The 15,991-nt window shown below is 34.7% G+C and overlaps 1 protein-coding gene across 2 annotated transcripts in view; it reads right to left on the minus strand.

Annotated features, from left to right (window-relative positions):
- The window catches only part of LOC150101332 (inactive tyrosine-protein kinase 7-like), a 340,607-nt gene that overhangs the window by 86,345 nt on the left and 238,271 nt on the right, over positions 1-15,991 (minus strand). For both annotated transcript variants that reach the window (XM_090400047.1, XM_090400046.1), the window contains exon 4: positions 6,262-6,403. In XM_090400047.1, the coding sequence (XP_090256173.1) occupies positions 6,262-6,403 (142 nt within the window). The remainder of the gene's footprint in view (positions 1-6,261; positions 6,404-15,991) is intronic.

The following is a 15,991-nucleotide window of genomic DNA, read 5'->3' on the forward strand; positions in this document are numbered from 1 at the left end:
CTTAGCATCATTTCTATATAGCTTGCAACCATCCAATGTTCGTATTCATTTATTTCATAAAAATAAACTTTTTTTTTTAATGAAAAACGGAACGTTACGAAAAGTGTTGTATTTCGATGTTCGCACACTCATTTCGTTGATTAAACACAATTTGATTATAAAAACATTCAGAGATGACCCCCTTTCTTTCACCCCAAATATTTAAGGGTTGGGTTCAGGGTTGTATGGAATTACGGCAAAAGCAATAGACTAATACAATACAGACAACGGATTAATGACATTTGTGTTGTTCTTCATCTGGGTAGTTTTGCTTATTTTATGGGCGAAACACCCCTTACCATTTCTATATGAGACTTCCCCTGCCCCAAAAAAAAAACGCTTTTAGTAATGTATGAATAATAGTTTGCAGTCGAAGACTTCTGCAATATGAGCAAAAAACCATCAAGTTTTCAATTAGTCAGCTTTCAATATTCGTTTTGTCTTCTTCGGTGAAATCCCTCACCATGCGAAACCACAATTGCCGTTCATAAGCACATTAAAGATAATAGAAACCTGCCTATCTGTTTATGCAAATTTCCTTAATAAATTATTTTTTATATATTTAGTTTCACCTTCGTTTTATCTTTTATTAAGTCAAGCATTGTGAAGTACGTAGTTTTCGTATTACGTTACCAACGACAAGATTCTGCTCTATATGCTGTGAAATCTTGAACTCAATCGATCAGAACTTCTTGCTTCACTGCTAAGGTGCCGTATTTATGTTGCGAATCGGATGGATAGTTTCTTCATTTCTCTATTTCTGCGGAATATTGACTATAATGAGATTATGTATGGCTGGAGCTGACGCAAAACAGTCCTCAATAACAGTTAGGCAGCAGCGTGAGCAGAAAAAGTGTACCAGATTCAAATATAATGCTATGCTTTACTAAAGAACCGTTACCGCTTATTTTTTAAGATCGAAAAATACAGTAGCGATGGACCTTTTTAAAATTAACTTAAAATCTTTAGGTTACTAAGATGACAAGCTGTTAATTCAATGCTTGCATAAAGTTAGGCAATCTTGACTCTGTATAACTGAAAAGGTTACAAAATAAAGTGGCGAATTAATGACTTGAACATATTGGATAAATCCACAGTTTATATAGCACATATTAACATAACTTATGTCGAACACGGTTCAAGACTCAAGCAGTTAGACTTTAATACACGGTGGATGGGTGAATGGAGGCAGCAGTTGTTCTGGACGTTTACTTAAAAAACCATTAACAAATATGACGCAGTTCATTTCTATCCTCGGTAAAGGAGGATGTGAAATGATCAAACACACACGGTTTTGCAGTATAACAAGTTGCAAATTTACAGCTATCTAACAGCTTACGGTCACTTAATAACTTTGCGTTTTTACTCATAGTTAGGTAAAATAAAACTTCACGTCAAAAATCCGGGTAAGCCGGCCTGGTTGGCGTACCTCTCCAGCCAAATGCCAAGGAGATAATTATACTGTATATTATCTCCTCGGCAATTATATACTCGTATTTATTTAATTTAAAAATAAAATAACAAAAACCTTATCCCACCAACAATAAAATGTATTATGGGCTAGCAATCTTTTGTGGGTGGCGAATCACGTAAAATTGGGAAGAAAAATAAACGCTGGTGATCATATAATCAAAAGTAAACTTTATTTTAGTGCGAGTTAAAAAAAAAATAAACTTGAACAACTTTTTTGACGTGCGAAAAAATAACCGCTGTCATCAGACCTTAAGATTATGATTACGTAACACCTTCAGACTGCTGAGTAACAGATAGTATCACTAAATGCCCACGTAGATATTAAAGTCTTAAACGAATCTGATCACTTCCAATGAAAAGTAACGCTTGAAGATCATTTCAGGAGTCCTCCAACACCTGCGAGTTTAAATCCCACTGTGGCTTGAATGTTCGGGGGAAGTTGTAGACTTTCCACAAGAGTGGAATGAATGTATAAGGGTGGTTTTTTTTTTTTTTTTTTTTTGGGGGGGGGGGGTATTTGACAGGTGACATACATTTTGGAAAAGTTGGTTAGGGCTCGCATTCAGCAATAGGTTGACAGTAAATCTCTGCTTTGCAATGAACAGCATGAGTTTACTAAGGGAAAGTCATGTTTTAGCAACTTGCTCACATTGAACTAGACAAGGAACCGTGCGGTTAGCCTAGTGGCTTTGCGCCTCGCAACCATATGCCTGAGGAAGGAGTGTCCCAGGTTCGATTCCCGTTGTAGACGTGAGGAATTTGAGGATCTTCCTCAGGCATAGCCAAGTTAGCCTTGGGCGCGGTCAGTAGGGTTTTTTCCGCCAGTTTATCTGGCGTTTTTCATCCCGCAAACAGCCCCCATGAACATACGCCTCTACAGTCAAAAATATATATCTCCCCAGCGGCAGACCAGGCGACGGGTCGGTTGGGAGTAGTACTAACAAGAAGTCGCATCTAAAGTAACACGCAGACCCTGCATGGGAAGCGTGAATAACGCGTAGTAGAAGAAGAAGATTGAACTAGACAAGGGGAATGGATTCACCATGATACTTTTAGATTTTGCTAAGGCTTTTGACAGAATACAGCATGGAAGACTGTAATTGGAGAATATGGGATTGGATTATAAATTATTGGTATGGATAAGAGGATGGCTGAGTGACATATCAAAAAGTGGCATATGGGGAACGTGAATCTTGCAAGATTTAAGGACTGATCCTTGGTCCACTGTTATTCAGTCTCTACATTAATGATATTGGGAAGGATTTGACAAGCGACATACAGCTATTTGCTGATGACACAAAGATAGGGTAATCAGGAATGCTGCTGATGTGCAGTGCTTGCAGAATGATTTGAATAGGCTGGAATGGGCATAGGAAAATGGATATCAGTTCAATGTCAGTAAATGTAAAGTCATGCACTCTGGCCTGATTAGATATCCAGTGTCGCATTATATTGGTGGGATTATGCTAGAAGAAATTGATCAGGCTAGGGATATCGGAGTGTTAGTAGATAAGAAGTTGAAGATCAGGAGCCACGTAGCAAAGAATGCAAACATAACTCAAAAGATAATTGCAATGCTGAAACGAACGTTCACATGTAAAGATAAAGATGTCATTTTGCCTCTTTACAAGGCCTTGATAACACCTCAATTGGACTTTTGTGCACAGGTCTGGTTTCTGTTGTGATTCTGGTATAGTGGAGAGAGAAGGAGTATCAGGATTGCGGAATACTGATTATGAAGACAGGTTTAGAAGAGAGTGCAGACACTAGCAAACAAGAGAAAGAGGGGTGATATGATTGAGACTTACAAACTATTGAAAGGGTCATACAGGATTTCAGTTGATATTTTTCAATTTAATGGAGGGTGGGAAGGACAAGAGGACATTCTTGGAAGCTAAGAATAAATGCCACTAAGAAGGGAGTGGGGGCTAGATTTTTCTCTCATGGGGAGGTGCGTGATTGGAATGGACTGCCATTGGATGTTGTGAGTACAAACAGTGTGAATGAATTCAAGAGTATGTGGCCTCCCTCGATGAGTCCCTGACTCCCTGGAGGTCTCTCTTAATAACAGTAGTTTGAATTAGGAAGAAATAAGAATAACAAGAATTGTATATATATGTTAATGTGAATCATTAGCATATTACATATAAATGTGTAAATATTCCTTTTGATTTAATTCAATGGTTTGTGAACAATTGGACTGATTCTGTCAATGCGCTATCCTCAAAATTTCGAACATGCATAAGATAAAGTTTAAGTGATCAATAGTTAAGCCACGACTAATTTAAGGTAAAGATTAACATAAGTGGGGAATGCTAACAATATCTGCTTTGTCTTTAGTTTAAAATCTTATAATCTCGCACTCAATACATAGTCTAACTGGCACAGTCGTAAAACAAATAAATTTATTAGAACTATAGAGTGTGTGAACATAAGATATAGTAGAAATAGATATGGGAGCAGTCAACCATTTACGACAATTTCACGAATATTAAGTGAAGGAAAAAAGGCAAAAATAAAGCAGGGTTGAGAAGTACGTAATAGAAATACAGAGTGTTTTATAACAGTAGCATGGAGGCCAAGTTAACTTGTATTTCTTAAACTTTTTTTTAAGGATCAAGCAATGTTATTTGAATCCCAGTCATGCAAAGTTATAAATCTATAGACATTAATATTAGTGCAGTAGGCTATGAGTGAAATAATTCGAAACCCTATTCTAGAAACCAAACACACATATATATATATATATTTTTTTTTTCCCCAAACCACTTCATGCTTCAATAAGTATGGTGGTGGTCTCACTCCTAATACAAAATATTCACCCGATATCTGGACATTCATAAGCATTCAGGCCCAACAACCTGCTGCTGGTCGGAAAGTGAATACGCTATTTGCTCGGCCGTGCAGACTGACAAGTCATCTTATCACCATAAGATTGACCGCTCTGTTAAGTTATGACAAAGACATAATAATAATAAAACTGATTATAATAAAACAATTATTTTTAAATCCGTTTTAAACAGCACTATTAATGCAATGACAGCAAAACCTCTTATTATGATGCAAATAATAAACTTACAGAATTTTACATTATTACCAGGAAAAAACAACTAAGAAATACGTTTACACCTATAGTTCAGTCACTGTCGGTGCTAGGTTATTTTGCGCCCTAGGCAAAGTTTACAAGTGTGCCCCTTATTTCATAAACTAAAATGTTCCTAATTGACGTTAAACAAAATAAAACTGTCTTATAGGGTTAAATTAATAGGGCTTTTTTTTATTTTCTTTTTTAATTAATTTGAAAATTCTCTGTTATAATTCATTTACAAAAAAAAAGTTATAAAATACCGAAATTTAATATTTTAAAATGTTAACGTTTTAAAATATTTATCTTAACTGAATTTTATATAGCGGTAAGTTCAAATCATTTAGGTAAGGAACAAAAAAGAACCAAGAGTTAAATAGTAAAATAGTGTGATGTGTGGGGGTAAGGGAAAAGAATCGATACCTAAATCATATACCACTATTTAATTTTGATGTTTTAGTAAAGTATGAATAAGGCAAGTTTTGTGCCCCTTCATGGCTTGCGCCCTAGGCGGTTGCCTAGTTTGCCTAAATGGTAGCGTCGGCCCTGAGTTCAGTAGATACAAGATGCTAATTTCATACCGTTTCTAATGAATATTATTAGTATTAAATAGCTAAGCTTACTATAAATGGAAGTGTTCCAATATTAAGTAGTTCTCAAAACCAATAAAACCAAAGGATTTTAAGCTATATTAAACAAAATTTGTTTTTTGAGGGGGAAAAAAATGAAAACATAACTTAAGCATCCTAAGGATTTTTTTAATTTTACGCTTTTTTTTAATTAATTTCATAATATTTTTTGTATTTTTTATGTATTTATTTACATAATCCAGGGAGTCTGGTGTAGAAAAGTAAACATGGAACTTTTCGAGCCACTTCAGGCCTCCAGTGACAAATAATACTCACAGAATTTCACATTATTACCAACGACACCAAAATGGTCTCAGAAAGGGCGAATCTTGGATATTCAGGTATTTTTCATATTTATACATTATAGGAAACAAATTTCGCTCAGTAACAACTTAAAATCAATACATTCATTCGTCTGGAGTTTTGGTAACAATGAGGCGGCTCCGTTTAAACTTGGCAATCTAATATTAACTGCACATTCTTTCGATATTTTTTCGGGTTTACACGAACACTGAATCTCTTTAAAATCAGTTTCCTTAGCTGTTTAACTTAGCCAAGGTGCATGACGATTCTTGGCAAACAACTTCTAAGTAAACTACGTCTGCCATTACTATTATTTTATGTACTTAATATGCTGTGTCCTAATGGTCAGTATTCAGGTTTTTTTTTTTTTAAACTTCATGAGAACAACTAGTTTAATATCGTTTACTACAAAAAAAAAAAAAATAATAAATAAAAAAATCTGGAATTAATTAATTACCATCCTTCTTCTGTGTAAGCACGCACGCGTTACTGCCGACAAATCCACAAGAGGGTAGTTTTTTTTTCTTTTTTTTTCTGCACTTAAAACATCTGTCTTGTCATCTGCCATCATTATGCATTACCTTGTATGCGTGTTGTATGTGCGAAAACAACATGAGATCACGTGCCATATCATCGCGATTGCGTTGCACGTATCGCGAACACATTTTTGTATTTCAGAAGGAAAGATTTATTTTGCTCTCTCTCACGCTCGAAGAAAACGAGAATCCTTACCGTGAAGTGTTGGAAAGAGTCTTGTCCTGGTAATACCATTCGGTTCGTTCCGCATTCTCGTAGACACAGTTAAACAACGCTGATCCGTTCTTCGGCACTATAACATCTTGAGGCAGGCGGACAATCCGGGCTGCAGTATCAGCTACAAAGAGAGAAAAAAAATATTTCATATAAAAATAAAGCAAAAAAAAAAAAAAACTGTACCTTTTCAACGGTGCAATTTTCATAAAAACTGTACTGAAAATGTGTTTCACTAAGGAAATATAATATGACAGATACTTAATCCATCGTTAAAAGTAAAAGTGAGTTACATTTAATTAATTTAGGACCTTTGGGCCATAATGTAGCTTCCCACAGACTCTTTAAACAGGAAAGTATACACAGAGGGAAAAAATTGCAGTTACTGTATAAGATATTGGCGAATACAAATATTAACCATACATTGTTCTCACACGAGAAGAAAGCAAAGGCTATGTAAACAAATATTTAGGCTTAAGTGCTGTGCTGGTTTATACTCATAATTAAGTTTAATGGAATGAATGCAGCACTGAAAAAATAAATAAGCACAAGTTTAATAGTTCCTAGATGTCGTCTCTGTCACAGAAATATTAACACCTGTATACTAATACAATTTTAATATTGTGTCACCGCCGACGGCTCTGTGACAGACGAAATATTGGAACTATATTTCGTTTGTCAGAGAGCCGTCTTCCTTGTGTGAGAGCAGTATTCCGGAGTTCAGTGGACTTGGGATTTGTATGGAGAGGTGAAAAGTAACCTATTGGTCAAGAAAAGATGACAAATATCTTGGAAGAAGGACTACAGAAGTGTTTGAGTCGGGAAAGGCGACTCTAGAGAAGCAAAATGCTTACGAACTACTCCATGCAAAGAAGCAATCTCCTCACTCCCTTAATCTCTTTACGTCGCTTGCTTTTATCTTAAGAAAATGCCTGATCATACTTTCCTTACCAAGTGATCATCTATTCTTCGAAGGTGACATGCTCTGCAATTTCTATTATCGTCCATCTATCCTTATAATAAATATTGCATAGTCCTGATACCGCCTAATTGACGGCTTCTGAAAGTTCTCCAATATTCCCTGAATTCCTATCCCCCACAAAAAAAAAAAAAAAAAAAAAAAAATCAGATCTACGCACAGTAGAAGTATAAATACCACGACCACTTATGCGTCACGACTTTCTTTTTCATTATTTCAGTAATAACCTTCTGCGTCGTATTCGCCGAACTTCAAATCGCTCTTCAACTATCTCACTGATCCCCGCCCCAATCCAATCCAATATTTTTTCCAGCACCAGTTGAATTATTATCAACATTGCATTTGATGTTTATGAACTCGTTGCAGGTGTCAAACTAAAACTTGTCAACATCACACTGAAGAGATTTATCCGAGTTCTTCCTAACTCTCTCCAATTCGTTTCATCAGAAAATAACTGAATATTTCTCTTTAGACATCAATATACGTAAGGTAGCAGCGGCCAGGTCACCTGATTCCGTTACGGCACGCATATCACTCACGAGACGTTGCGTTGTTTTCCCATATTTATGTAAAAATATGTAAGGACTGTCAAGTTTTCCTTTAATATATATTTTGTAACGAAACGAATTTATTCTAGGCGCCACATCGATTTTCTACGTGCACCTAAGAATTCGCTGAACTAAACAGAAGTTCATTAAATGATTCTAATTTCACTGATTTCAAAGAAGTGTATTTCTGTAACGTCTGAAGTTGAAGCAGAACATACGGATTGACACAGTTAAATACTATTAAAAATGAGTTTTAAACAAAGCAAAAAAAAAAAAAAACTGGGTGCATATATATGAACGATGCAATAACAAGATTTTATATTTTGATATTTCTCCCCCAAGATTTTTGTGTACCGCGTAATCGAACTTTCATAAATCTTGTGCGTTCTTTTTATATTCTTGTCCCAACACAGTTCGCTTTTGCATCTTTTCCATTCCCTCACTTCGTTCTATCATCATTGAACGTGTAGAATCGCATTGATCCCGTGATGTAGCCAGAAACGTGGCGTAATGAACACGATGCTGAAGTTCTTTAATAGCAAGCGTACCTTCACTTAATAAACCTCCGAGTTTTAACACCGACTAATCAACGAGTTCTTGGGCAATTTTAAAATGCCGTTCAGACCAATATCACTGCAACGGTGTTCGCCGCCTTTCGCCTGAGTCTAATTACATTAAAATCGCTTATTTCAACAACCCGATAATTGAAAAATAAACAGAAGAGTTCATTAGAAGGGTGGTTTTTCTTTCGTTGTAGAATCTCTCCTCAAAGTATCGACTGGATCAGCCAGATGTCGCTTTTTAAGATTTCGACTTTTCTGTGCGAGCAAGTTTTTCATTTTCGTCCTTTTTTTAACGAATGAGGCTTAACTTTTCTTTTTTTTTTTTTTTTTTTAAAGACAGAACTATAATTACCATTATACTTAAAGTAACAAATGGTCATTGGGTCTTCGACATTGAAAGGTTTCGTCGATGAGTCAGAGGATTCACCTGCTTATACATAATAGAGAATGCATCAGCCGGAGGACCGATCAAGATTTTTATTTCAATTATTTTGCGAGGAGGAAGGTTTATAGAGAAATACTTATCACAATTTTGAATATTTCTTTTCAATATTATGAACTTAATGTTTTTTATATTTTTATAGTTTTTTTTTAATTATCAGAATTAAAAATATATATATACAGATAAATCATAAATCGCTCTCTCTCTCTCTTTTTTTTTTCGAATTCCAATTTATTAATTATACGTGCTTTTCTTCTTTGATTTCTGCATCAAAAATAGGTAGCGGCATAACCTTCCTTCCCTGACATCCTAATTTCAAAGAGTCGTTGTCCAATTGTCCATCAAGGCACTTATTTATCAGTAGAGATGGACATGCTCTCAAGGCTCCCATCAAATTATTGAATATCACATTCACGCTGCTGGATGCGTGAATCTGACAACTGAAGAAAAAACTTAAAGGAGCAATGCAAGCAAATTTGATGGGTTTATTTTTATTATTATTATTTCTTTTATTTTTGTTTAGAAAAATAAAAGTTCTTGGCTTGGTCGGTATCGACGAAGCCCTTCGATTAGAAAGACCTGGGTTCAAATCTCGTCTAAGACACAGGTTATAAAGGTTCTTATAAAGAACCAGCTTTTCATAAGAACCTTTATAAGGATTTTCCAACGTAAGATGAACTGACCGCAGACGGGAGAATTTTACACCAATTTACAGACATGAAGATTGGATTAACCGCCCTATCGGAGAAAGCTATTTATATTATATATTAAATTATTTATACTTATTTACATATGCAGTAATTCCTTTGATAATTTCTTGAATCAAAATCGAAAAGAAAAAAAAATGTTTAAATATTCAAGAAATTGTACGTGGATTTTTGTCAAATAGCTGTACGTTCTGTGGTCAGTTTGTCTGTACGTGAGGGGAAAACATGACTTCACAGGCGTATGACTGAGTAACTTCAACACCGAGAAGAAGGCAGAAAAACCTCCGAAATGTGTTTGATAATAGGATTAGATCCGATGTCTTTCCGCTCGGTGAGTATCCACGCCACCCGGAGAAACTGTGGACCGCAGAGACATTCCGCACTTGTCAGCTTAGCACTCCTGAATGTGCGGTATGACACTGAAGATGAATTTATTTTACGTTGCATACATTTGCACAGGATAAAGAGTTTAAACAGACCTACAGCTGATCCCTGTTTGTACCTAAGATAGCATCTCCCCACCCGCTTCCCATTTGTTACTGTTCTTCTGAGTGATGGACATTGGAAAAACGTACGTCAGGCAATTTAGGGCATTTCGCTGGTAGTGATTTTTTTTTTTTTTTGTAATTAGCGTATTTGAGTCGTAATATGCTGTGTCCATTTAAAATTAGAAAACATCACAATAAAATCCAGACGTTTCACTAAATAATCTGAAAAGAACATTCCAATCTTCAAGCAAGTTTCAATTACTTAAAAAAGCAATAATTATACGCTGATAGGAGACCGAATGGATCATCACCCCAAGGGAAAGTTGGCAGTGAGGCTAAACTATAAATATTAAGTGAGATCTCTTTAAAACGCATCAGGATTGGATGTCTGTTTCATCAACCGCATGATCATTTTACACACAGTTCAGAACATGCCTGTACAAGTTTAGTCAGAATATAGATACTAGCAGTGAATCGTGAAATATGCTTGCTGTTTAAACAATGGCGATTAATTTGGTGAGATTTATCTCAAGTAATTACGCAGTGGCTTTGCTTGCTTGCTTTTTTCTTCGAAAACCACTTAATTCGAAATGCTGCTGCTTCAACTTGTGCTCCCAGCAGGCATTTGTCATTAATCGGGCAATGTCGCAAATGAAGAAAGATCTTCTGGATAATGACACGACCTGCTTCGAGATGTCGCAATTACTTCTCTCCAGAGTCCTCATTAATGTTCATCAACACAAATGTTGAAACAATTGTTTAAGATCACTTGTGTTTGTTGGAGATTGCATAGAAGTTTTTTGGGGAGAGATAACAGGGTAAGAAAAGTGAAATATCATGGACATCGAATAAAAACCATTTCAACCAAAAATGAATGAATGCATGTAAATAGTTAATATGCAGCATGCACTGGACAATGTTTAACAAATTACAGTTTTACTCAACGATAAATCAAAATATCAGATACATTATTATTAACTTTTAGCGTTTTCATAATTAAATAGCGCCATCTAAATGAGTTTCATGATCATAGGGATAATTATAATTCATCCATCAGTTAGCGTAAATTTGGGGGGGGGGATTACAGTATAAGCTATGTTAGAGGATAAAATCATCAAAGTTGATAAAAATCAATTGCTTACATTTTTATTTAATGTCTAAACATTTGATTGAACTACTTTTTTACAAAAAAATTAAGTGAAGATGTTTGAATCGTGCTCGACTTTTTCATCTTGTCATGCCATTTGCGATAGCTGGCGAACGCTTTATCAAGAATTCGGCGGACTTCGAAGCTTCGTTCCATATTAGGATCAGCATCAAACAAAATTTCCTTAGCATGCTCAAGATGATCGGAAACTAGCCCAAGTTCTTTTGCAGTTAGCTTCTTAGTCGTAACATTCTCTTCTTGTTCCCACTCCTTATCTTCTTCTTCATATGCACGTTGTGCTTCTAGTTGAAGGAGATCATTCTCGCTTAACTGTTCTGAATGGGAATCGAGCAAGTGTCCCACATCTTCATTATCCAGTTCATTAAATCCAAGTTCTTTTCCAATTGTGCTGATTTCTTCAATAATGTTAGATCTTGGATTTTTCGCGCGATAAACTAACAGAGGCTTGAGTTTAAAGTCGCCTTCTGCATTGCCCCCTAATAAACGCGTAAGACGATCTTTAGATACTTTGTATCCTTCTTGAGATGCTTCAGTTTTAGCTAGGAAAGTTTTTGTCGGCATACGCTTCCAAAAGACACCAATTTCGTCGACGTTGAATATTTGCTGAATGTCATAATCACCCTCCTCAATTATCCTTTGCAATTCTTCAGAAAACTTGGCCGCAGAATCTTTATCAGCACTAGCAGATACTCCAGTTATTCTTACGTTATGCAGTCCAGTTCGATTTTTAAAACGGTCAAACCATCCTAAACTCGCAGTAAAGCTTTCATATTCCTCTTGAAATTTGGTCTCTTTCAATGAGGTAAAAATATTGAGAGCTTTTACCTGAATATTCCTTGTACTAAGAGGTATTCTTTTTTGCTTATAATCCTCAATCCAGAGTGATAAAAGACCCTCCATCTCGATCATTAAACGGCTTCTATTTCGGATGATCTGCATGCTTAAAGAAACAGTAGCAACTTTTCCTTGTACTTTGTATTCTTTGCTCTTATTTAATATAGTCCAAACTGTAGACCCGTTGTATCCCAGGTCTCGCACAATCATTGTATTACTAGCGCCACTTTCGTGTCTCTTCATGACTTCCAGCTTTTTCACTCGCTGCAGATTGGCGACAAAAAATTTCGCATAACGTAAAAAAATCGCGTTAACTGATTAATCACTCGCTTAAAGCGGGAAATAGTATCATTTCATTCAATCGCGCTAACTGATTATTGCGCATATCGATTTTTTTTTCTTTTTTCAAATCAAAAAATCATGTTTATTTGTAAGCTTCCTATCATAGTACAAAATGTTTAAAAATCATATGTGTAACCTAAGAGCAACAGCTCATCCAGGTTACGATATGCATAAAGTTACAAAAATTAACGTAATGCCTTTTCATTATATATACATATGTCCATTCATATAATATACATATTACATATTATTATAAATAATTACATGATAAAATCGCAGATAAATTAAATTTGATCATACAGAGAAAGTTGCATAACAATTAATTAGGAACAAAATAAAACAAAGCAGTTAAATAGCATTTAAATTTTACGTTTTACACAAGACTGGATCTTTGAATACAAATATGTTAAAAACAATAATTTATACAATTATTTTGAACAGAGCTTCCACATTTCTGTGGGAAAATAAATACTCTTTGATTAGAGTTTTGTATTTGTTTGGGTTAGTTTCATTTCTTATTGTTAAAAGGTAGTATGTTGAATACTTTTGGCGCTAAATAAGTATAATGTTTGTGTATTGCTTCTTTATTTGCTTTTGGAACTAAATATTTTAGGCCCTTATACTAAGGAAAGTATCTTGTTTGATATTTACGTATCCCTTGTCGTTTTTTATGAATAATAGTACCCTACAGACGTATAAATATCTAAGGGATAGTATGTTTAGTATGGTGTATTTATTACACATTGCAGTATCCTTATATTTGTTTCTAGTTCAGATTTTAATTACTTTATTCTGAGTCGAGACTAAAGGTTTCAGAGTAGTGCGATAGATTCCTCCCCAACTTAATATACCATATTGTAGTGTGCTTTGAATCTAGGCAGAATATAATATTTTTAGAACATTTAAATTTAAGAATCTTTTTAGGTAGTAAAGTATGTTTAACATAATCCTTACTTTATTTACGACATCGGTGATATGCGGTTTCCAGCTTAAATTACTATCAATTTTTAATCCCAAGTAACTTATTATACTGACTTTTTCTATTTTCTCGCAGTTGCAATTTGAATTTGTCCTGCAATTCCAATCGTGCAAAATTAATTGAGCAGTGAAGTTCATTTTGCCAGTTGTATTTCGCAGGTTAAAATTTACATATTTAGTTTTTGAGACAATCAGACTGAGTTTGTTTGACTGGAACCAATTTGTTACTTTCAAAAGATCAGCATTCACGATGGTTTTCATTTGTTTGGCTGTGTCTTTAGAGAAAATTAGTACTGTATCATCTGCAAAAGTATTTATTTCACTATTTAGTTTAAGATAGCAGAAGTCATTGATATAAATATTAAATAAAATTGGTCCCAGGACAGATCCTTGTGGTCTACTGTTTTGGAGCTGCTATAGCTGTTGTTTATTTTTACAATTTGTGATCTGACATTTAAGTAATTTTTGAACCGGTTTAGGGCAGTAACTCGTATTCCTATGACTTCTAATTTTTTTATTAAAGTTTCATTTGATACAGAATCAAAAGCTTTGTGAATATCTAGAAATACTGCTAATGCTAGTTTATGTTCGTCAAGGTATAAACGGTGTTTGTGAAGTTCAGTAAAGTATGTTCTGTGCCAAACTTTTGCCTGAACCCAAATTGATTCTTTGAAAATAAGTTCTTTTTTGTCCAAAAATTTCACGATTCTAATTTTTACCAATTTCTCTAATATTTTCGAAAAGATCGGTCTGTAATTTATTTATTTTTATTTTCATTTTTTTTTATTTTTTATTTATTTTATTTATTTATTTATTTATTTATTTATTTATTATTTTAGGTAAATAGATACAACTACGGCTTTCTTAAAATCTGATGGAAACGTGCCTGTCATCAGTGATAAGTTAAAAATGTACATTAGGGGTTCTATGATGCACATTTGACATTCTTTCACAATGTTTGTGTTAATACCATCGAATCCTGAAGTTTTGGTTGTTTTTAGGCTAGCTATAACATTTTTGATTTCGTTTTCACAAGTGGGGAAAATATATATAGAGTTATCAAGTCTCTTGAGAGTGCAATTCTGAGGGGTGGGTTTGGCATTTTTTAGAATGCTTTCACTGACTGTGGCAAAAATGGTTATTGAATTCTTCAGCTAATCCTGTCTCCATTTTCTCTATTCTATCAATATCTTTAAGTATGGGGAGGTTTTGTTTGTGTGTATCTTTACCGATTAATTTATTCACAAACTTCCATTGTTTTCTGGGGTTTCCTTGGCATTTTAGGAATTCATTTCTGTAGTACTCGTTTTTTTTACTTTCTTTTAATTTATGATGCATCAGATTCCTATAGTACCTGAAACTGTGTTCATAATATTGATTGTGCAGGTATTTTTTAAACTTTTTATACACTTTATCTCTAATTTTTATGTAGTGTGATTTCCTGTGGAATCCAGGGCTTTGTTTCTTTCATTTTGTCTATTATTTTAACTTTAATTGAGTCTTGTATTTTATTGTTCAATATTGCAATAAATTTATGATACGAGGTATCAATATTTGTTTTCGTCATTATATAATCCCAGGAGACAGTGCTTAAGTTACGTTTCAATACTCTGGAGTCAACCGTTGTGTATGGAATGTTTTCGGTTGTATTAACTCTGTGCTGTACTTGCAAATGCACTTTAATACCAATTGAAAAGTGATCCGCGAGAGATTGGCGCAGAACTGCTGCTTGTTCTCCCTAATACATGAGTTAGACACGATCTACCACCATTGAATTCTCTCGTGGGGACATTAATATATTGTTCGAGTCCATGCATGGCAAGTAGATCTAGATAATCTTGAGAGAATTCGCAGGTTTTCCTGTATATTACCAGTTAATTCGCGATATATTGGAAAGATTGATATGATGATATTGCGGCAATTTTCCACTCCTTACTTTTGTGAGTGGTGGGAGGAGGGGGCGGGTTTACACTGACAAATCTTAAAAGCGAGAAAGGCTGTGGTCTGTTGAAGAATTAAGAGTAGAAAGAAGCACCAATTATTATTTAAAAAAATATTTTTGCTTGCAGCGAAATGAAAGTTAAGTTATTGTTTGTTTTTTTTTTTGTCTAAAAATTTAATTAATTCCTTGTTTGCATACAGGAATTAATAAAAGAAAGAGGAGTTCTAAAACTTTTAAAAAGCTAACTAGGGTGTCTGGGGATCAAAAATGTTGGAAAGTACTTGTCTAATGGATTATATTTTCATTTTTTCCCCAAGGCATCAAAATTTTGCATGAATGTATGCAAAAAAAAAAAAAAAAAGTTTAAGATTTCTCAAATTCTCTTCGCGCAGCTCTCAAGGCAAAGATATTTTCAATAAATAAAACGAAAGTTACAACACACTTTCCCTAACAAAAGGGATGGTTGGCCGACCTCTTTATTGGAGAGCGGATACGTTCTCCAGCCAACAGGTCGCAGGTTCGAATCCCGCCGTGGGCATGGATGTTTGTCTTTAGGTGGGACATGAATTTCACCGCTACACTGAAGTGGCTTGAAAAGTTCCACGTTTGGTCTCTAGAGCAGGATTTCTGGACTATGTAAAAGAAAAAAAAATGATAAAAATGAAAGAAAAAATCCTTATCCCATCCACGGTTAATACTAATAACCTTTCGTGGGTGGGAA

Source organism: Typopeltis vanoorti, chromosome 11 (assembly GCF_054136105.1).
Source record: "Typopeltis vanoorti isolate ZY-2024b chromosome 11, IOZ_Tvanoo_1.0, whole genome shotgun sequence".
NCBI classification, from domain to species: Eukaryota; Metazoa; Arthropoda; class Arachnida; order Uropygi; family Thelyphonidae; genus Typopeltis; species Typopeltis vanoorti.